At 38.5% G+C, this 24,123-nt stretch overlaps 1 protein-coding gene across 1 annotated transcript in view; it reads left to right on the top strand.

Annotated features, from left to right (window-relative positions):
* CPNE4 (copine 4) overlaps positions 1 to 24,123 on the top strand; it is a 225,409-nt gene that overhangs the window by 101,528 nt on the left and 99,758 nt on the right. Inside the window, exon 3 of the mRNA XM_032181441.1 lies at positions 13,852 to 14,031. Coding sequence (XP_032037332.1) covers positions 13,852 to 14,031 — 180 coding nt within the window. The remainder of the gene's footprint in view (positions 1 to 13,851; positions 14,032 to 24,123) is intronic.

Below are 24,123 nucleotides of genomic sequence, written 5' to 3'. Positions count from 1 at the left end.
CTTGTCTTAGGTTCATCTCTTCGTGCTATTAGACCTGTATTTTCTTAAGCTTACCACCTAAATAAGAAAGGAAAGCCTTGAAGTGAGTTTTCTTTGAGCCATGGAATTATTACCACCTTTTCAGACTGAGTTAGTAAGTAAAGGTTTAATTAGCTTGTTGCTGGTCCAGGGCCTGATTTGCCTCTGTATGGCACATCTGAAGCCTGCTATAAAGCAGGATGAAATAATAGCTCTGACTGACAGGATCTGAAGGACAATGAGATTAGTTAGGAAATAAAGGGAGAGCCTGCAGAGATGGGAAATTGTTTAATTATAATGACTTGGTAGTAAAATGAAGTTTGGGGGAAAAAAAAAAATTGAGGAAGCACTGTAAAAACTGAATAATGTTAGAATCTTCTCTCTTGAATGAAAAATAATGAAAATACCCTCTGGAATGGAATGATGTATTTAATTAATTGATATAATTAGGGTGCTCTTGCAAATGCAGGCATAAGTGCTGAATTGTTTTTCTTCCTTTTACAGACAATGAATTTTTGAAGACATTCAGTTATTTTCCTAAGAAATGACATAATTGTGTGTTGCCTTGTATCTGGTAAGACACCTGATAAAGCAGAAAATCAGCTGCTGAAGAATCACAGACAAAGAAAACCTCCCTTCTGAGCTCAAAGCTCTGCTGTGCACAAAGGGAACTTCCTAATTTTTCTGTCCTTATCATCTCAAATAACATGGTGCTAAAACTTTTGAGGGACTTGGAGGATTTAGGCTCCCAACTGCCTTGCAAATTCCAACTCTAGAGTAATATAGTTATTAGCATAATATTGAATATGGGGTATTTATAACTTATACCAATAAACATGTATTTACAATATACAGAGTATTATAGCAGGAAATATGAGTGGATACTTGCACTGCTTTTACTTAATGGTAGTACCTACAACACTAACACTTGTCATTTATGATAAAATCCTGTGTTCAGTAGTTAAAAAGTCAAAGCATAGCATACCTGCTGTTGCCGACAAGCATACAAAGGCTGGATTTGGTGTGCTCTGCTCATTTATGCCTTCTTCACAACTATGTATATACCAAATAATTTTATAAATCCATCTCTGAATATAAAAGGGATTGACGTGTATATGTGCTGTGTCTGTCTGGTGTATGTGAGCATGTCAGGCATATTGTTTGAGAGCAACTGAAAGACACAATGCTTTCCAAGAGGGCCAGCAGCCATTAGAGCAAGCAGCTACTTGCTGCTCAAAGTGGTTGTGTGAGCAAGTCAGATTAAGTAAAAAATGGTTCCTGTATGTAATAGGTCCCTGACTGCAGTCATTTTCAAGGAAGGGAAAATTGTGGTCATCTCAGGTTAAGCTTGTATATCTGCGGGTAGCATCGGGCTTGATTACAAGATTTGTTTTGTTGTGTTTTGTATTTTTTTAGAAATCTCTTTGAAATAGATATTCCTAAATAAATACAGGAACCAGCACTCACTGAGATCGTTCAAGACTAGTGCAAACCCAGCAGACCCTGAGTTGGGAATCTGATAGGATGCTCTCTGCAAAACTGTTACATAGTTCAGCTACACTTGCTCACAGTTTCTCACTGGTTCGTTGTGTGCTATTACATGCTAGAATATGTGCATATGGGTGTAATTGGGCTGAAAAACAAATAATGCCACATTCTATTACCCTGGTTGTTTTTTTTTTTTTTTTTTTTTTTTTTTTTTGTTTTGTTTTGTTTTGTTTTTTGTTTTTTGTTTTGTTTTGTTTTGTTTTTTTTATGTGTGATAGCTCACAGAAAGGATTCCACTAATGTTCCTAGGTAACAGATCAGGCCTTTGGGCTGCTATAATTTCAGCAAATGACAACCCCCTTGACAAGTTTTTTGTTTTTTAAGATGTGTGTGTAAAATAAAAGAAAGAATCAGAGGTGCTTATCATGGACAGGAGTCACAAGAAATCTGTTATTTTTCTTGGCAGCCACCCTAGCACACGGCCTAAGTTCCCCAGTTTTGTGGGAAGACAGGAGTCAGTTTAATTGACCTTTTAAATGGTTACTTTTGGTATGGGAATTCAGGAAAGCTTGATAAAGCAGTGTGTATCTTTAGTAGTAGTGCATTGCCTTCCTGCTGCTAATACCTCAATGATATAATTGATTTAGCAGTTGAATTGCAACATTAAAAGTTAATAAATCTTTAATTATGAGCACTTCATTAGCAAATGAATTTCTTAAACTAACAACTTGACTAGGCCTGTATCAATTGACATAATTCATTAACCCATATGAGAATCCATATTAGTTATGCTTAACTTACCTGAGCGTATGAGGCAGGAGATCTTTCTCAGTATAAATAAATTACCAAATCACTATTTATAGTCAGTTAATTAAAGAGCAAATTACTGAAGCAGTGTAGATTTCCTACTTGGTATAATGTAGTCCCACTGATACTCAGTGAGCAAAGGATCTTCCCTTCGCTTTATTCTTCCCTGTCCTCAGTTACCTACAGTTTCACGAGAAATGCTATGATGCCAGATTTCTCTCCTTCTGGCCAATTTTGGGCAGTCACATGCTCTTCTAAAGGCCTCTTTGCAGGCTTAATTGCTGCTCAACAGCAGCAAGCATCTGCATTTCTTTATGAAAGTGCTGGCACTGCAACACAGTTGTCCAAATTCTAGTAAATCTCTTTCCCTCCAAGACAGCAAGTGAAGAAGAAACATGTATTTAATTGCTGTGGAAACCATTTGACCAGGGTGCAAGTACCTAAAGGTGGGAATAGTGTAGATTAATTCTGGAACTCAGTTTTGGAATAATGAAGGGTGGAATTAGCAAATAAATACTTCGCATGTATATTGGAGCATGCTTTAATTCATTTCTTTGTAGCCCAACGCTGCAGCAGAGTCTAGTTGTGTTCCACTATTCTGGCAATGAACTGAGGACTCCTTAGCAATTGTATTTGGAAAAAAAAAAAGAAGAGAAAGAAAGAAAAAGAGAAAGAGACTTCCAGATACCTGGCAGATTTTAAATCATATTCTCTGAGCCAATCTTGTTGTAGCATTTTTTGTTGCTGTCATTCAGGCAAGGACCTGCGTTGCATTGTGAATTGAAAAAAGAAAAAAAAAAAAATCAAAATTTACTTTGAAACTAAAGAACTTAAAACTTAGCTGATCAGGAAACATTAAAATACCACCTCTATGGGGAAAAGCAGTTAAGTAATGCATACATTCCTTGATAAAAAGCTGTCCCTTCTTGCACGAATATAACCAACAAAACTTTGTATCTCCCTACCAGCAGACTGAAAATGAGCAATCAGATAACAATGAAATTGAAGCTGTCAGTGAAGACCTGTATTCCCAGGGCTCACTTTCTAAGTGAGGGGAAACTGTGTGGAGAATATATGGCTGAAAATGAGCTTTCAAATGGCTGCATAATGCACTGACTTTCAGCCCCCTGTCAGGCACTGCACTGCCTGCTAGCATGCTATGGCTAATGGAAAGTGAAGCTAGATGGTATGATATATAAATATTTTTGTTGCCTCTTTGAAGAACCAGTCTTGTCCTCTACAAAAAGTCCGTGTCCGTAGGGACATGCGAATTGAAAGAAGATTGAATTGAAACACTAGACCTAAAAAGAAGGTTGGGTAATAATAAATGGCAATTTTCACAGCATTTTAACATCCGGGCTGTATGTGGAATATAATGTAAAGGAAGATTTAGCATCCAGGCTTCAGGGCTCAGCTTTGAGGTAGCATCCTAGAGCTTTGGATGAAAAACTTACTTTATGCCAATGAAATTGCATTTGAGTGGGTCTCAGCACCTTATCCCATGAATCGATGCGGGTCATTACCCACTCAAGTTGATGTTTGCCAAGTGCTTGTTACATACGCAGGGAGCACAGCACGTGGATATCTCCTGCCACCAGGACATCTCTGTGAGGTCCTTCTGCAGTGCTTGTGGTTGAGTTGGGATGTGTTGGCTACCTCAGAAGCAGCACTCTTTATTTCCAGAGTTTGGATAGCTGTCCATGTTACATGATTGTTACGGCTTTGAAGGCCTTACCAGAGTGAGATAAATGACAGAGTAAGATAAAGGGTTTTGATGTGAGTAATTCCATTTACTGTCTGAACCCTCTAGCAGGAGTAGCATAATCATTGCTTGTTTCAATTTAATGACCCTGCAAGAGCTAAACTGTTACAGGCGAGAATACAGCTCTCTTACTGCTGCCAGCTCCAAGAGCTTCAGTCCATGGCCATGGTCACATTGGAAGGAATGGTCTTCAGAATATTGTCTCCTGCAGCTGCTGGCTTTGTGCAAAGGCAGCCTCAGGGAGATGGCTGGACACCCCTACAGGGATGGGAGAGCCTGTGCCAGCAGGAGAGAGGAGGCACTGGCGCTGGGAGCCCAAGGCTCAGAGGTGCCACTCGTTCCCTGTTACAGAAGTACTGTCTGGCCTAGCTTCTGCTCCTGCTGCATCTCTCTGGTCTGACATTCTGCAAGCAGTAGACTTTGTCCAGGTGACAGAAAGGTTTGGTTTTGATAGAGATTTATATTTAAATCATAGAATCAATGACATCTATATATTTATATCTCTGTCAAGACTGTGCACTGACATAAGCAAACTGGAAGCATTATAAGTATGGTTTCAGTGGATGAAAACTCAAGCAGACCAGCTGGAGTCTCCATGGAGCTCCTCAATGTTTTTTTAAACTTTGACTTTAAGTCATATGCATCCATTTAAGATGGATGTTAATACAGAAAGGTAGCTCCTGAGCTGTAGTAATTTGCTGTATTTGGCAGACAGCATTAAAACCAGAGGGACAGTGGTAATTCACATTTAACAGAAGTCTGCCCAAAACACTTCTGGAGTGGGAAGAAATGATTTCAGAGATAGACAGGGAGGGTCCTTTGGGCAGCTTTGGGAAAATCACCTGTTACTGATACTATGATCACAGCAGAGGGTCCTATATGAAAATGTCCCCACAGCACATGAAGAGCATTAAAGTTCTGGTATAGCATTTATGCTAAGCAGTAGCTCTCTTTGGGGAGTGCCAGTTTCATCTCAACAGACCGATATTACACTACAAATTATTTAATGTACCTCAAATTAAGTAAAATAACAATCATTGTAAAAGTCAAGGCTTTAAAGCAACTAGTTGGGAAATGTAAGCCTAAATTTTTGTATCTCCATGAGGGTATTTTGTTATCTCTGGCTCACAGCTTGTAGCTAATCATGAGGACAATTCATGGTGTAAGCAGTCATACTTGGTGAAAGCGCTTGCACAAACCCCTTACTTAAGCATGAAGCCTTACCAGGGCAATGGTAACAGGGTCTGAAAGACCAGAGATGCCTGAGCACCTGGGGGAAGCCACTCCTGGAGGCTTCAGCTTCTGCCTTGGCTCAAGGAAGGACGAAATCCTTATGCTGTTTTACAGGAAATTCACAGTCTCTTGAAGAAGTTGCCCAAGTCTTTTCTGAATACCTGAAGTGACATTCTCTCTTCAGATTTGTTCTTCTGATCTCTATCAGGGCTCAGGATATTACACATAAAAATTCAGAATTACAGGTGTTCCCGTGTTAAATGCAACAAAATGTAAAAAGTCTTCTGGAAAAGCCAGTTATTACTATCTTGCTGAGTTATCACAGTCCTTTCAGTGTTCTGTCCACTTAATCATTGTTCATTGGAAAGACCTTAATTTACACCGAGTTAATGATATACTCTAAAGAGATACCATGCTTTTCAGGTTCACTGAAATGTTCTTTAACTGGCTCTTCAAAACTGGCTGGAATATTCACAGTGCAGCAGCTAATGCAAGAAGTATTGTCCTTTGTAACCCAAGGTCAAGAGACAGAAAAAGCTTCATGTTTTACAGATTTTACATACTGAAAACGTTCTGCAATTAGGCTCAGAGAAGCTGCTGCATTTAAGTTTGTCCTCAGGTAAAAGTTCAGAGCTGGAATTCTTTGCTCTTCCATGTTTTTTGCCAAATCCTAATTCACAGGATGCAAATGAAAATTATGCAACACATAAAAACAGAACAAAGAGAGAAACCACACAGAAAAACTAATAGCCTAGTGGTTAAGGTGATCACCTGTGAAAGAAGGAACAGAAGTTAGCACTTCTGGTCTGAATCAAACATAGCAGAGACCTTGGTCTGAATCTCTGATGTCAAGGAGAAGGAGATGAGTTTTCAAAATTACTGGGCCAAAGGTTCACCAAAACTACGTGGCTAGCAAACAAAGGCTTCAAAATTTTTGTTTAAACCAAGTTCACGCTCCAATGAAACTTTCACTGGAAAAGTGAAAGGTAGTTACCAACTAATCATCTACATACTTATTGGTACACCGCAATTATGACTCATCCCTGCGTTAACCACATGTGCTTTGCATAGTTGATTACTGTGTGTATATGTTAGATACTTTTCATTTTAGTCCTAGGACAAATTAGCCTTCTACTCCTTTTGTCTTACAAGGCATTTTATCTTTTTAATATTTTAAGTGTTTTTAATATTTTAAACACTTTAACATTTTAATATTTTTCTTAAAATCAATACGATGTTAATTAACTTTAATGATAACATTAATATTTAATATTTGTATGTGGTGTTAAAAATATTTTTTATTATTATTATTATTATTGCTTGGAAGGGTAATTTTTAAATATTGATGGTAGGAAATAGTGGGTCACAATCTACCCAGATTGTATCAGTCTAATCCAACTGAAGCTGTTGAAGAACTATGGCAGAACAGGAATCCCAGGACTGACAAATGCAGATGGAGTCCAATCAACAATGTTATCACGAAAGCAATCAACGATCCAGGGGGATTACATGAAAGTCTCCCAATGTAGCAACAATTTTAATTAGTTGGCTTTCACTGCACTCCATACGGTGACTAAAAATCATTGCTGTGGCCCAGACTTGAGATTTGTGACATTAGGATGAAAAGACTTTGGCATCCTTTAACTCCCTAAACTAAAATTAGGTATGTACAGTCTTCAGGAGGTGTGAATTTCATGAATGTATTAGGTGAGTGCTAGCTTTTTATCCCTTATATCAGATTTTCTGAAGAACAACGAGACCATTGTACTTTCCAGTCTTCATGCAACCTAGAAAGCTCAGACATACCGAGGAGACCAATGATAATTCCTAGAAAGTGGGCTTTTGTAGCCTACACAGAGATCTCTTTTATTCCAGAAAATTGGAGATTCCCTTGGCTGAAGGGCTCCCAACCAGTTTAGGTCCTGCTTTTTTCATACTGGGTAGCATCACTCCCATCCCTCTTGAAATTATCTCTGCGTTCAGCTCTTGAATAACATTAACTGGTTGTTAGCACTGCACATTCCCCATTGTTTTACAGGTTTTATAGACTTCAGAGTTTGAGGTTGCTCAGCTGAGATTCTGAAATCTATACTGGCTTGTAGTCTTCCAGGGATCAGTATAGATCCTCTAGTGCAATATTGCATGCCTTTTAGGCTATTGTAGTTATTATTTTGTTTCTGGGTGGATGAGAAAAAATGTATGCAAGCAGTTGTAAACAATGACATTTTTCTTTTCAAAGCTATGATTTTATAAAGCAAACTCCATCCAGGAATTTCTCGAAGAATTTGTACATAATATACATTATTAATTATCTCAGTTTCCTGGTTAAGAACAATAAAAAGTAACCGAGAAAGATAAGGAATTAAGCAGAGGGCAGTTATTGGTTGTGAACAAAGAAATGGGCTTCCTAAACAAAGAACTTTCCAAATAAGAAACAATGCTGCTTCTCTGCTGTCATCTCAGGGACTGGAGCCCCTTGAGGCCTGGGCTGTTCCTATGTCTTAATTTTTCCAGTGCTTGCCAGCAGGCCTTCCTGGTGATGACTGGGAGGTCTATAAGCTATCTGGTATTTATAGCACATAAATAAAATAAAATACTTGCAGATAATTTCCAGACCATTCATGTTAAATGCTTCTCTTTCAGCCAATCTGTGGCCAAAAGCATTTTGCCAATGTTGTCAGGATTTTCCTTAGCTTTGAGCTCCATCACCTAAAAAGAGTTAAAGGTCTGCTGGTTTCTTTTCACTGTTTTCAAACATCAATTAAATTGAAAACAAGGGCTATAAATTATAGTGACCTTTGGGATGACTTTTTGTTTGTGGAATAGAGATGTGATGGTGCGAAAGTGATGTTAATAATAATAAAAAATATTAATAACATCCTCAGGAGCTGCCAAGCAAAGTGTAAATTGCTTTCTGCTTGATATCAAATTTTCATGTAAGGTACTGTATCATGGAAATTTTCAGTCTTCTTAAAATTCAGATGACCTAAAAATAATGCTAGCCCTTCACCTCTGTACATTTTGTCATCTCAGCTGACAAATGTGATTTTTCAGGATTTAATCAGCATTTTATAATGGCTTCTACTGAAAATACAGCCTCTTGTTTTTCCCTTGTTGGTCTATAAAATGTGTGGGGAATGGTAAATTTATTTTTTTGGTATAAGAGCTTGCTGAAATAACAGCCACAAAGAGTGTGCTTTGGCTAAACAGCTGAACCCACACTCTAGTGGAATTTACATGTTTATGGCTTTTCGACTATGTTGTTTTTTGTTTTTTGTTTTTTTTTTTTTTTTTTAAATTAAGAAAAAACACCAAAGGAAACACAGGACATGAATAAATTTTAAGATCGTGGTTCTGTAGACCAAAGATTTTTGTTAGCTCATTAGGCTGCCATATCATTACCGGCTATAGCATTCCCATGCTTTTTCATGAGCGATCAAAATTTCACAGTCTTCTTTTGATGAGAATAGGATGAATTCTGCACAGCCCATTGACTCTTGGCTGCTCAAAGTTGATCCCTCAAAGATATCAAGTAACAGCTACCTAAAATTTGGGGGAGGTTGTCCTAGTTACATGTTTGCAAGAAATAGCTGGTATCTATTTGTTCTCCACTCTATCTGCTCAGGGTGAGTGAGTCTTCCACAGAGCTGACCTGTGCTCACGCAGAGCCTTGAGGCGCAGAGCTTCAGGTCCTAGATAACTCTCCATTTCCCTGGTTCCCAATGGCACAATAGGAAAGCTGTGTTCATGGTCATTTTTAAGCCTTACATACCAGGTGAACTTCACCAGGGTGAACTTCTGTCTGATCCTTGTTCATCCTTGTGTATCTAATAGCTTATACTTCATCTGATTTTGATAGAAAAAGAAAAAAAAAATCCCTTCAGGCTGACTTTTTCTCCTTTACTTCCGTTTTCAACTGAAGATAGAAAATGGAGAGGAGATCCTCAGCCTGTGCTTTAACCACGGCACTGCTTCCATCAGTGAAATTATAGCAAGGATGAAGATTTTTTTCCTCATTGAAGTTACCAAGTTGACCACAGTTTTACAGAGCTCCCTGCTTTTCTGTAGCTCACAGAGGAAAAGTTACAAACAGCATGAGAAGCCTGAAATTTATTATTTGTTCATCCGTCCTTTGAGTTTTCTTTAATCTGATGTTGTCTGACTGCAAAGGCAATTTTGTAGTTCTTTAGCTGTGATTGCGGGTAGATGGGAAACCAGGCAAACACTTCTGTCCATCCACAGCAAATAATACTGAGAGAAAGCTTTCAGATGTAGTTTCCAGCTTCCTCTGGATTTGATGGGAGGATTCAGAAGGCACAAAGCAAAGCCTGGTGAGGTAAATAAGATTAACCTGAAGAAACAGAGGAGAAATAGTAAGAAGGTTAGGGATGCCTGTTTGATTCTGTTGGCTGCAGTGCCTGCAATAACCTAATCAAACCTCCAAAGTTTGGGGTGGGAAAAGGTCTTCTGGTCCTAGAAGTCCTTTTCAATATTTTAGTTCGTTCTACTGAGATGGAGCTTTATGCTGTGGGGGCCTACTTTGGTGTTTGTATGTCATTCACAGTTCCCTAAGGGGAAGCTCACAGGGTGGCTGCATCCAGATGGGTCTGCCAAGTAATCCTAGCTAGTCAGCAGGGTGCCGCCTTCTGTGGAGTGACAAGGGCCTAAAGAGATGAAGAGGGAAAGCAGCGTGAGTCCATCCTGGGAGGGGAAGATGCAAGTCCTTTTTTCTGTATAAATTGTCCTTGAAGGGAATGTGCTGCTAAAGCCGTACCACGAAGCAGATGTTCAGATCCTGGTGGCAGCTGAAGCACTGCTCTTTTTAAGGTCAGTTTTAGCTGATGACACAGCTCAAAGGTGCATGTGGCTGTCCATTCTTTCTTCTGAAAAATCATCCTGCTTTAATGAATGGGAGAAATTCCCTGTTCCAGCAAAGTCCCGAAATAGCAGATGGCTCAAACGTCAGGTGTCAACAAATCCAATAGCTATGGGCTTGACCCTTGCCTGTGTCCTGAGAAATCCACCTGCCCTCAGGGTTAGGTTGCCCTAGAGTTCGGTGTTTTCTGTAACAGGAGAAAAAGTTTAAGTGCTTCTTGTTTGTAGCATCCTATTGTTGGACTTAAAAGCTCTCTTTAACAAAAGTAATGGAAATTTAATATGGTTGATGGTGTTCATCGTTCTGTTTTGGCATGCAGGCGATGTCTTGTCAGCTGCTGGTTGATGTCTTGTCAGCTGGACTTGTGCTCAGGGTTAGCATATCTCTCTGAAGCGTATCTCCAGATTTCACTTTAAGTGAATTTACTGAGTTTCTGTGCTCACCCTTTGCTTCTCCAGCATGAATCATACCGGCTGGCTGCTGGTGCTCAGCCCTGCAGCACAGTAGTCAAAGCGAGGGAATGGAGCCGGACTTCTTGTGCTAAGGACTGTGTTAGACTTTCTAGGCAAAGCACAGAGTAACTGAAATACTGCTGACAAAGCAGACTGGGAACAGGGCAGACTAATAGGGCTTAATGCTATTGTACGCTGCTTGCTGCTGAGAGGAGCATGAAGAGTTTTCTATCATTGTGGAGCTGTTGGCATTGCTTCTTTCGATATAGATTTTTCTCACGTAATCCAGCGATCTGACATGCTGCCTTGATGTATCATCTCAATAATGTGGGAAGACTGGGGAAACTCAGTGGAATGGCTTTATTTCAGTACAGTGTCTGTCAAGGGAAGGCTGTCAGTCAGTTACAGGCTGGAAGAAGCAAGCAGTGTCCTACTGCTGTGCGAGACTGAAATTCTTAATGTCACTGTGTCCAGACCCGTGCCTCCATTTTCAGGCACTTCACTCCATTGAGCAGTCACAGATTTAAACTGTGCTGAGCATAAGTAAGTATAAATCTGCATTTCACAGTGGAGTTTCCCCATATCACAGCAGCAGCGTGCCAGAGATGAGGAGAAACAATGACAGAAAAACTTCAGTCACTGCCTGAGGAGAGCTACCATACCAGTTAAACAATTTAAATGATTTGGTTGCCATTAAATTAGCATTTTATAGGCCTACAAGGAATGAATTTAGGGGATTACAGTGGTTATACAGAAAAGTTTAAAACAGATCATTTAAATGTTTTAAATATGTGATCTCTTGCTTCAGTGTTTCATGAAATGACTGAATGGATCAAATCCCTTTCTACTTAGAAGAGATCTCAGGACATCCCATTCAACTGACTGGACACCTGAAGTAGTGAATATTTCATGTTGTATCAGTTAGAGAGAATTCAAGCCACTTTAATACCAAGTAGAGATCAAAAATTTTTTGAAATAGTCCTAGCACCTGAAGTAAGGTATCTAAAATCCTTTCCCACTTACATTATTCTTATTATGCTTTGCATCGTTGTTATCAGAACCATCGTTTTTGCCTAGTCTAAGCAAAGAGATTAAGAATTGAGCTTGTAAGTGTGGCTGCTGTCCTTTATGTGATGGTTTTGTCATAGTCAGAGCACATTGACATAGCTGTGTGAGGAGACAGCACTGGTAGCACTGGTTTGCATCCGTTTGATGACTGGTAGCACCTGTTTGATGATTAACTAAAGGATTTCAGCGGTTAGAGCTGTCAATCTGACACCTTTCATGAGCACTAAAATAAATCTCTGCTACCAGGAACTGATGATTTTTTTTCCCACTTTTGATTTACTTGACTCTTTGTGTCCTTGCCGATAACTACTAGCAAGGCTAATGTGTTATAAACTCTGGAAAGTGAAGCAAGTGGCTGTCATTTTTTGCACAACAGATGTTCCTGATCAGGAATCAGACAAAGGATCTCATCACTCTTCCTCTGAGCAATTTAATTTGTCTGTTCCATGGCACACGAACCACCTCCTGTCTTGTGACTGATGTGCCCAAGTCCTCCTTCATTTTAGGATCAGTTCTTTTAATCTTACAGAATTATCAGGGTTTTGTTTTTGTTTTGTACCAAAGCAAAGAGACTGAGAAAAAGGAAATTGCTTCATTGCTTTCGCTGTCACCAGTAATGCATCATAATGAAAAGTAGCAAAGCCCTACTTCAAAAATAGGAAACCCAAGAACTGCATTTTAAGAGAACTGGAAAACACTCAGTGAACACTTTTTTTTTTAGGAAATAAAAATGTAGATTAATTGGTGTTTCTTAAGCAGTTGTAAGGCTTGGAGGTAGCAGTAAGAAGCATATAATCAGTCAGATTCTTGTAATGCTATTTGGCAAGGTGGAAAAATTGATATATTTTTATGAAAAGTTGTTTGCTATCTATCCAGTTCTCTACTCCTTAGTCATGTAAGTTGTCCAAAATGAGTAATTTCTTGGGGTTTTGCTTGCTTTTTCACTTAGTTTGATAAAACTGCATCACTCTGCTGCTCTTCTGTAGTGATGGATTGGTACTGCTGGAGATGTAAATTCTGTAGTTATTCTATAGTTAATTTCACAGTTATTATCCCTAGATAATCACAGGGCAAGTTATTCCATACCACTCTGCCACTGTTGTTTGCAATGACAATTTAGGGGAAACCCAGACCATATTTTTCATAGAGGGAGAGGAAATTTCTCATTGTCTCCCATGATCTCTCTGCTAAATCTAAGCGCAGAAATATTGCTGTGACCGGGAGGCTCTTTATGTATATATGCTGAGTTAAAAATTGCTTAGCATTAGGGAAGAAGCTAAAGGTTGTTATTACCTGTGTTAAGTAAAATTAGTGGCATCTAAAGATATGAATATATGCTCCAAAGTGATTAAATTATAACCAGGTAGAGAAGATTTGGCCATCCAATGATAGACTAGCAGACTATATGTGGCAAGTCATCTCCAAGCCAAGGTGAGGTATGCTGGCTTCAGTTGTCTTAGTTGTGCTAAAAACATGTCTTGGATCAATTATTGTGATTAAACTGAAAGGGGATAACTTGCTGAGGCATGATAACTATATCATATTTGACTGTTTGCTCACAGACCTCTCGTTTGTTTTTAAATGGTTCTAATAAGAAAATAAGACCAACTTGGTGAAGTAACAGGTCTTGTAGGGATTTAGTTCAAACTTACATGCATCCTTATAGCATTTATAAGATTTTTCTCTTTTTTTCCTGACTGGTTGAATTCATCCTTAGTGTGGTTCTGTTGATCACAATTTAATTGTTTTATAGATGGTTTTACGTAAATATTTACAGAGCCAGCACAAGACAGTTCCTTTGCTTGTGCTCAGCAACTGGCTCTACCTTCTGTCTGATCTCATATACCCAGCTGGGGCAGTCATTGTTCACCCTGCTAACGAGGCTGTACGCTGTGCCCTGTGTTCCTAACAAGCACTTCCAAAGATGTGCTAGAAGGGAGAGGCAAGGGAAGCTGGCCTTGCCTTGTACACACGGCCAGCCTACATGGAAAAGGCAGCTGTGGGTGCCCATACAAATGGTAGTGCCTGTGGTCACAGTCACAGCTGTCAATCCTGATAACTGAACAAGACTGTGTTTGAAGGACTCATTATAGTCCATCACTGCTAGAACGAGAAGCCACTCATACGACCTCTTTTCCATTTGGCAGGTTGACAGGACAGAAGTGATTCGAACCTGTATAAATCCCGTCTTCTCCAAGCTGTTCACAGTCGACTTCTATTTTGAAGAGGTGCAGCGGTTGAGGTTTGAAGTCCACGACATTAGCAGCAATCACAATGGGCTGAAGGAGGCAGATTTTCTTGGTGGCATGGAGTGCACTCTTGGACAAGTAGGTATCACTGCTGTTTTTTTCTCTTGTCGCTAATCTTTTCAATGTATATGAAGTATATCATTTGGTTAAAAGACTGATGGGTGAGATTTGTCATTCATGACAAAATTCTTAATCAGTGCTTTGAACAGGATAATTAAGAATTTCTGCTGGTTTGATTTACTGCTGTGTAGTGGAGCTTCAAGTCAGCCAGTTCTGTAGGAAACAGCACGAGCAATTGGCCTTGCACAGTAAAAGCACAAGCTCATTATGTCAGTGCTAATAGATAGGCTGATTTGGGAAGCAACTTGTGGTTCCCAGTGTTACATGGGATTTAAAGCAAGTTCCAAGTCCAAGGTTTGTTTACAAATACACTTTATTCACATAGAGTAGTGCCTGGTGAAGTGGCAAATAGAGAGATAGAGTTGGATTCATTTCCCTGACTCTCAGTCATCCTAAAGTTAGATGTCTAGACTAAGTTACTCTTCTGATTTCCATCGTCAGTTCAATGGAGAGAAACAGTTCCAGCGGTTGATTCATTCCACCTGAGGCACCCATCATAGGTTAGGATAAATTGCCTTCATGAGATACCTGTCTTTCTCCATTGCTTACCAAGAGAGTCTAGACATCTCGTTTAGGGTTCATTCCTAACTTTTTTGGTGACTAAATTTAAGGGTGATATAGATGGTGATCCACAGGATCAGTATCTAGAGGTTGTTGGAGCCAGGGCTGCAGCAAATTCTTATATTGCTGACTGATAGCATGCTACAGCATCCCAGGAATCACAGAGTTTATTTCTACCTGGCAGGCTTTTTGTTGTGCAGGGCCTTATAACACAGGTCTCCATTCTGTCCATAATAGTAATGCTGAGGCAGGTGGTCTCAGTTTCATTAAGCTGAGTGTAAGCCGGGTTTCCAGTCTGTGGTCTGGTGTAGATTGGGTGGTGAGATCAAGCAGTGCTTTTGCTTAGATTATTTTTTGCAGTGTTTCTACATAAACTTCTACACAGTGTTACTCGCAATGGAAGATGCTGCAAAGATTTGTTTCTTACTTCTCACCTTCTGCTGTTCCTTCAGCACCCACTGCACATTAATCCTTTTGTTTCTCTTATTGCTGTTATTTAAGAATGGTCAAAGCCATTTGGATCAAACAAGCTGAAAGAGAAGTCTACTCAGTGAGAGAATTAATAAGAAATGTATTTATACTTACTAACTTGAAAGCTTAACATGGAAGTATTGGTAGTTAGTAAAGTCTGTTCTTTTTTGACAGACTTGTGGGTATTTTGTGGCCTTAATCAATGAAAATAAACTGTTCCTATAATGCCAAGGAGAACGAGAAAGAGAAAGTTATTACAATGTTTTTCTCTCCTAATTGACTTGAAAACGAGGGGAAAAAATGTCGTTGCTGCTGCCTGTAGCATAAACATGTCTTTATAATGATTTGATCTCTATAAATAGCACGCAGCTGGGTTGGTTGCAGTGTAATTTTAATGGTAACCAAGAAAAAATAATAACAGTGTGAAATCTGTTCATAGTAACACAGCCTTGAGGGCTCTGATCCCATGCTTAGATTTTTTGCTGTTTTATTTATTTATTTATTTTTATTATTCCACTTTCTAGTTTCTTTGTTTTAACTTTATATAGTTTCTAAACTGATTTTAAACCCCAAGTTGTTAGTGCTGGGATTGTCATCGAAGCAAAGCCATTATGAGGAGTTCAAATTGAAAATCTTACAGCACAGGCTATATATATGGAGCTTAAACTCAGATTTAGCTGTTTGTTTTAATTACTGCATTTTTTTATGATGGTAATAGAGACTTGGCTTTTCCTGAGCTAATTTTGACGTGAATTTGTTGCTCTACATTAATTTAATGGCTGAATAAAATGCTGTGATTTTGTGATTTTGCGTGCCTGTGTGTTCCTGCCTGTCAAATCACTTTCCCATTGCAAATAGGTCTTATCTGTGACATCCAGACAGGCTGCAGATTTTAGGCATAGTCTGAAGGACTGATTCCCTGCCTGCTCCCCATGAATGTGCCAACTTCTTTTGCTCTGTTCTAGGTAATAGCTGATCTATAAGAGATTCACAGTTACCTGGACCTGTTGGTAGATCATCATTTAGATGTATAGTAAACCTACATTTTTGCCCACATTATGTAGTGCTCCTACCTTAAAGAAAATTATCACAGTAATATGTAGTGGGAAAGGCCAGAGAATGGTTATGCAGTAGGCTGACATCGTTCAGCCTTTGGCTTTGTCGTTCTTTAGGAATACCAGTCTGGGTACATCTTACATGCAGCCTAATTAGTACAAGTCAATTGGAAATTTGGGGTCTTGGATGAGAAAGACAGAGAAATTCAGTCCTTCAGAAAGTGTTATTATTAATTGTCCTCTCCCAAATGCTGTAATGAATATGTGTCCCAAGAGAGTAGTAAAAGCTGTAGCCTGTTAGGTCCTGAACATACACCATTGATGGATACCCTGCTGGATATTCAGCAACATTTTTTTCTACCGTTCCTGCTGGGACAAGCCAATTTTGTGCCTCTGCTGGTAAATAGTGTGGTTAACAGCATCCTGGCATTCAGTCAGTTATACCTGGATGTGAAGAAGAGATATGTCAACAGGCATTCCATATGCTGCAGTATTTATACACAGTACAGCAACTAGTCATGGATAGATGCCTGCTGAGTGTAAATAACAAAAACTCAGTGCACTAAATAAATACATTTCCTTAAAGTGATTTGTTTTTTCATCATGATGCTCAAGAGTTCTCCTTTCATATAAAACCAATAGCAGATTCTCTCTTGAAAATTTAGGGGGGAGGTTTAATGATGTTTTTGTTTGTTTGTTTGTTTTGTTTTGTTTTTCTGTTGTTGTTTTAAGTACAAAAAATCTGTTCCTTTCACTCCTTTTACATTCAGTTTTACCAGCATCTTCAGAGTGTCCTGGTAATGTGCTGAACTGCAGAGTGCTAGCAAATATGTTCTGTGCAAAAGTTAGTTACCAATTGCTATGCTAATAAGTTCAAGAAAGCCCTAAAATGTTAGAGAAGGTACTAAACTTGAAAGTTCAAACAAATTTTTCTCAGTTAGTAGCATCATCTTAAAATGTGATCTGGTTTTATAGTAGTTTATAAAATGCAGTTTGTTAAGGAACTTTACATCGACAAGTACTATACTCTAACCAATTAAGCTTTCCATGCTGTATTATTTATTATTTGAATAAAGTAAAATTGCTAAATAGTAGGTTAAGATGCATAACAGCAGACTATGCTTTTTTAAAAAAATATGTTTAATATTTTTCATGTTGCAGTTCATTTCTAAGAAACTGTATAAAAATATCTAGTATCTATCAATACCACTTTTTAGCAGTTAATGAAGCAGTACAGTCCTATGGCATATAGAATCATATACTTGAGCAAAGATACTTTGTGGTGTTGTGCTTGTAACCCAACAAAGATTGGTCTGAATTTGAAGCATATCTGTGAAATATGTCTGGAAGGGTTTTGCTGCACATGACAGCTCTCTTCCCTTGGAGCAGGAGTGTTGGGATAGAGCAATAGCTTGGCACTCTGCAACCACTGCAACCTAAGTGCCTTGGGATGCTCCATCAGGTTCTGCATCTGACTTCTTAGTCTTCTGGCTCTTCAAGTCTAGCTCTTCAAAGTAGTTAGTGTTCTTTACATAGACACTGGTAAGTACAGGTACCAGTGTCTTGGTGATAAGTAATGAAATCGTGATCAGTAATATTTTAACAGCTATTTTGGGACACCACTTTATAGAGGTTACCTCTTGTTTTCATACAGGTGCTTTAGGTGCCATGAATCACCTCATCCTTGTTGCTGGTTTTACAGATACTGTCTGTAACAGTAAATTATTCCCCTTCTCTGTGCCCTTTTTATCACTTTCCCCTTCCACATCCCTAGGAATGGTGTTTAGGCACTCACCCTAACTAATCACTTCCAAATGAATCCCCATTTAATGAAGCTTTTGTATTTCTGTATTTTTGCTTTTTCGTCACTCAGAAAAACCGTGTTTGTTTCAAGGGGCAGGAAATGGATTATTATTATTATTATTACCTGTCAGAAAAACAATGAAAAAAAATCCTAGAGGGACAAATTATGTCAAAGAATTGATAACATAATTGTCATGGTATTCAACTGGAAATAGGAAAACCCCAAAACCTTTTCTGTTTGTGTGTTAATGTTCTTGTGTTATGAGCTCTCTTATTGGAGTATTCTGTTTTGTATTGCATAAACTTCATAATGCAATAAAATTACCTAAGTTAATACCGTAAGGGCTCAAACTTTCTAGTAGCCAAAGTTCAGTTCTTAATCACACAGGAATTAAGTACCAGGACAGTGGATTAGAAGCACTTTTTTGCTCTGAAGTCTTGCCCAGAAGTCCCAGTCTGATCTTTATGAACTCACAAAAATTGTTCAATGAATAATCATCTTCCAACAAGAAGAAAACACACTTGTATTGCCAAGACATTCTTGATCCCTACTCAGCTGTGCCTGCAACATCATTAAATTATAGGAACCAGTAAAGATGTTATTTCCTAAATGCTGTGAACCATTCCAGCTGTATGTAATGGGAGTAGCATTTGTGGCTTTCTTTTATTACTTGTCAAAGTTGTCCTCTACCGTTTTCACATCTCTGATTCCATGATTTGATTTTTTTTTTAATTTACATAGGTGTTAAAATACTGTTACAATCCGTAACTCCGTTGTTCAACTAGTAGCACCTGCACAGAAAAAAGCAGATGTACTTCTTGGCCTCTCAAAACCTTTTCAAGTATAGTTTAGAGATTTCGTATTTCTCATACATGCATATCTGTACAGATTATATTGAAAACTTTTTTGGTAATGATCATTGCTGTTTCTTGTGTGGTTTTAATACTATATGTCATTAACAGATTATGCACTTGAAAATGTTTACTACTTCAGTTTCAACCAATGCAAATCCCTTTGCTCTTGAATTAGAGAAAAGCTAAGAGAGCCATGATTGCACCTGAATTAATTAAATTGAAATTGTCTGTATGAGAATATTTGTTTAATAATTGCTCTACTGCTTCTGTGGTGCAAAAGACATACGACCAGTTATTTCAAGGTATTTGAATTCCTAAATCTCATTAGATGTCTGTATGCCTCCTTAGGTATCTAAATACCCTTAAATACTTGGCCTTTGATCTCCTCCAAATGAAGTTGCTCAATTCATTAGTGGGATGAATAATGTACTTTATTAGATATGAATGTCATTTTCTAGCAGGGCTGACTCAGAGCACAAGGAAGTTGTTCACGCAGTATACTTCCTAACTTTACCTAACCATTTACACACCTTAGTTATCCCCAGGAAACTCTTGGGTTTGCCTTTGCAGTGTGATCTCTGAAGCTGTAGGATTTTTCAGTTCTACATTAATCTTGCCAGTCAAAGTTAATGGAATTACTTGTACAGTTTGTACTGCTTTGTTTTTACATACTTTATCTTTTTGTATGAATTACTGTAGCAGTCTTTAGAAAACTAATTTAAAATTTAGTTTGCTATTATTATGAGTTATAATAATAACTAATCATAAATGGGTTGCATACGCTACATACTAATTAAATTCGAAGACGTTTTGTGCTATTGATAAGCTATTTCCTGTGATAGCATTATTGTCTCTTGTGATATGGATATCTTTCTTTTCTGCATGTTTTGATTGACTATTTTCAGGCACAGATCTTTAACAGGACCGGGGAGAGGTGTAATTCAAATGTAAAAAAGCTGTGAGCTGATCAGTACTACAGGGAACAAAGCAAATCTTGAAGAGAGATGAGTATGGTACAGCAAGTATCATATGTACAGCAATAAAATTGGCTCTACCAGGAAAAAAGAAAGAAAAGTGTTAGCAGTTATAGAAAATGAAATTTTCTTCATTATGGACACACGTCTGAACTTCTTCTCTTGCAGGGTTTTCTTGCTGTCTGTGAACTCATTCCCAAAACCTTTTTTTCATGAGAATAGAGTTAAAGCCACTGGCACCTACCTGCTGTCTGGTCTCCCTTCGTGTTAAAATGTAGTATATTTGCTGTGTCTTTGCCACCATTCATAAAAAGTATTTGGTGGGTTCAAAAGTGGCTGGGGAATAAGATGTGCTATACACAGCTGGTGTTAGTGCCTTGGTGCTTTTATCCAAAATGTAGCAGCTGTTTGTATTTCTTAAATAAAAATAGCATGGCACCTTTTATATATTTTAAATTGGAGATAGGATCAAATAGCAACATGGGAATGCATTTTTAATCACAGCAATCTCTTAAGATCTGTCGCTAGCCTATTTGCATTTGGATGTAGTAAGGCAAATTTATAGCATCTTCAGGGGAATTTCTTGCCTCCGTCTTACCCAGAGCTGATATCCCTTGGCAGCACAGACCAGAAATCTAGTTGAGATGATGTTCATAGGAGGGAAATAGGAATCACTTCATGTGCATGCCCCCCTCTATAAAACAGAGCAGCTGCTTTTACATTCTGTTCCTATTCCTGCCTCTTGCAAATGTATTAAGTATGATACATATTATTAGACATGTGGCTGTCTTAGACCAGGACTGTGTAGTAATTTATATATGGCTGTCACCACAAATAACCTTAACTTCACCTCTTAATTCTCTCTTTGCTTCACCTCTTAAATCTCTGAGGTTTCTACATCCATTTGTTCACCGATAGGTCATGCTTCTAATAAAATGTTCATGAAAAAAGCATGTTCTGGAAACGTAATGAGGTCTACTAGGTCGTAAGTGGATTCTAATGTCTGAATTTTCGAAAGAATAGGGGCATTTACATCCTGCACTTCTTCACATCAAGTTGCACAAGCTTTTCTCTGAAAGTGAAGTTTAAAATTGGTAATTTTTAAGTAGAAGTCAAACCAAGACTCCTGATGGTTAATTATAAGCCAATTTGCAAGTTCAGGCATCTCTTTAACCCTAAACTTAGGCAAATGTTTTTTAGGCCCATGAGTTATTGCTCTCTAGGACTCATTTTCTGGCAATCACATTAGCTGATACTTGTTATGATGATGTTCAGGAGATGATTTACACCGATACGTAAACAATAAATATGTTACATAATTGATGGCAGCATCTGGAGAAGTGGCTCTTTTCACCAGTGAGATGCTTTTTGTATGCTGCATGAATGAAAAGGGCAATTTCCTGCTAGAGAATACTGATTTCTTATCAGTTATCACAATGATAGTCTGCTGATCCTAAATCACTAATGACAGTTTGAGGCAATGATCTTGGCACATTATTGCCAGATGGAAGATTCATTTTGCTGGCCATATAATTAACAACTGGTAAGTGTTTGCACACAAATGCAGATATTTACATATGTGGAGCCCTCACTGTGTCATAACAATGCTAATGGCTTAGAGATCTAGTTTTATTAATGTGATCCAGTAATGGGAACATCAGAATAAATTAAGTTCTCTGGAGCTGTGAGTTGGCTGTCACCTGCATGGGAGCTCCTAAGCTTTAGGTTTTTGTCTGCCCAATGCCACTTGAAAGCTACAAAATTTTCCAAAGCAGCAAAAGGAGCTGTAGGGATCTGAGTCACTCATTAGGAAAAGTCCTGCTGTCTTTAAAGGAGGCTAGCTGAAGGACAGTTTCCCTTCCAAGTTCTGCATCATACTGGGGATACATATATTTAACATATCTGAAGAGGTTTCTGCTACACAACACCCACAGCTTTCCGTGGAAGAGCTTAATGTATTTTACAGTGTTGTATGTATGCCTTGGGGAAAGCAGAGAAGTCATAGAGATGTATCTGTCCTGCTCCCCAGATGCCATAATTCAGTGTCAGATACAGAACCCACAATTTAATAATATATTAAGAATAACCTATGATAATTATGTATCACCCTTCATCTAAGAATCTCAAACAAGATTGTGTAGCTTGCTTCTCATGGTTCACAGGAACGCAACAATTTTTATTTGAACCTGTTGAGCTGGCAAGAAAAGAGAGCTCTGAGTTTAGGGGTTGCAGTGAACAAGATCCTAGGAAACAAGGAGATCTGAACTCTGAAATTCCTGGTCTTCTTCCACGCTCTCTGAGCTGCATTGCTTGCAGCCACAGACCAATATTTTTGGTGAAATCCTTAATTTTGGAAATGTGAATAAGGTAATGGCAGCAGTTGGCTTACGGAAGGCAGTCCAAAAAGAAGGAGTGCAAATTACCCATTTAAGTAATCACCAGATGCAAAATTGCAGGGTTAGAAACAGCTGGCAAAGAAAAATCTGAAATGATCATAAATATAAATAGCATCAGTGTCATGGTGATCAGAAAAAAGTCAAATGTAATTCGAGAGCATATGAGTACAAGACTTGTTGCTTGCAAGACATTAGAAGCTTCTCTTGCATAAGGAGGATCTGAAGTATTATGTCCAATTTTGAGCATTGTTCTAAGAGGAGGATATGGACGAGTTGGTGAGGGCTCAGCAGAGAGTGTTGATAATGGTTTGATGTTGTCCAAAATCTAGTCAAAAAGGAAAAATAGGACATACTTCATTTCTTGGAAAGACTGGAGAGATATATTAGCCTTCAGATATAAAGATTGCCTGAAAGAGAAGGGGAAAACAATTCTTAGTTATTCATGGCCCATTAGACAGAAATAATGGGCTAAGAATCAGGATAGTTCTTAGGCAAATATATTTATGATGAGGATAACAAGTAGTGTAATAAATTGCTGGAGGAGACCATTTCTCTGCATCTGGGTATCTGAGACACATCTGTCAGGTGTAGGTGAGCCAGTGGTAGCTGGTCCTGCATTAGGACTGGGGAGCTGGGTGAAGGGAATCTGAAGGTCCTGTCCAGCCCTGTGGTAACACCCATATCTCACATTTAAAACTCTTCTAAGGCTTGCTTCTGCCCGGCTGCCTCCATCATGACAGTAGCTGAGTAGAATCGGAGGTGTTATTTCCATTTTCAATTCAGAAAATTGATGAATCCCCGTGGTGATGTTAGACCAAAATTTACGTCCTATTTGGTTCTATCTCACAGCACCTTTTTTGGCTGGCTGTGATTTCGCATTACTCACCCTGTTTTGATTCTGGCTGCTCCTTACTGATTTGGCTTATTGCTGAAATGCGTGTAATGCCCAGGACTCTCTCAAAGTGCCTGGAGCTGTTCTTTTTCCCTTGATGTCTGCCTCTTTCTTACAATGAGTATTTCTGTGTATTTTCCCAAAGATCTCTATTTGTGGTTCCTTTTATTTGAAGTGTTATGGATTAGCCATCCAGGTGAAGAAACAACCTTCCTAGGGCTGGTTGAAAGAACTTCCTAGGGCAGAAACAACCTTTTGCTCAGTGTCTGCACAGCACATGGCAGGCATAGGGCCATCCTGTCCCAATTTTGTTACATTAAAAATAATATTAATTGTGACTCCTAAGGTGTGTATAGAATTACCTCTATCTCTGGCTGCATTTTGAAGTTTTCCAGTGGAAGAAAGAGAGAGAGAGAAAGAGAGGAGAAAAAAAAAAAAAAAAGAAAAGGGAAACATTTTAAGACAGCATTAACTTTATAGAGAGGGAGAAAGGAGAAACCTAACATTACTGGATGATCAACTGTAGCTTACCAATTATGCATTGCTCTAAGTTTTTTTTCCTTTTCTATTATTTTTACTGGTCTACTTTAAAATGTTACAAGATTGTTATGAAAATGTAATGGTTATTGGGATAGGAAACAATATGTTTTGTCAGTGTCACTTTAGTAATATTTATTTGAAGTATATTTGTAAATTGGTGAATGGACAAGTTCATTTACAGTGCTGAGTTCCAAGGGAGGTCTGGTACCTGGGCAGCAAAAGAGACAACTTTGGAAATAAAAACTGTGGGGCAGGGTGCTTGCTGCTGTCCTGAGTTTGGAGTGCTTGATGTCTTGAAATAAAATAGTGTCCTCTTAGAAATGGTTGTCAATTTCCTGCAAAAATAAATGTAGGGTGGTTGTTTTTTGTTTGTTTTTTTTTTTTTTTGGCAAGTCTGATATATTTATTGTATACATCTGCCCCCTTGTTGGCACCTAAGTTCATTTAAAACTTGCTAACGTCCTGTTACCTCCATCCTGAAAGTAGCTGAGGAAAATCTGACA

Source organism: Aythya fuligula, chromosome 2 (assembly GCF_009819795.1).
Source record: "Aythya fuligula isolate bAytFul2 chromosome 2, bAytFul2.pri, whole genome shotgun sequence".
Lineage (NCBI taxonomy): Eukaryota > Metazoa > Chordata > Aves > Anseriformes > Anatidae > Aythya > Aythya fuligula.
This window is presented reverse-complemented; position numbering and strand designations above follow the sequence as displayed.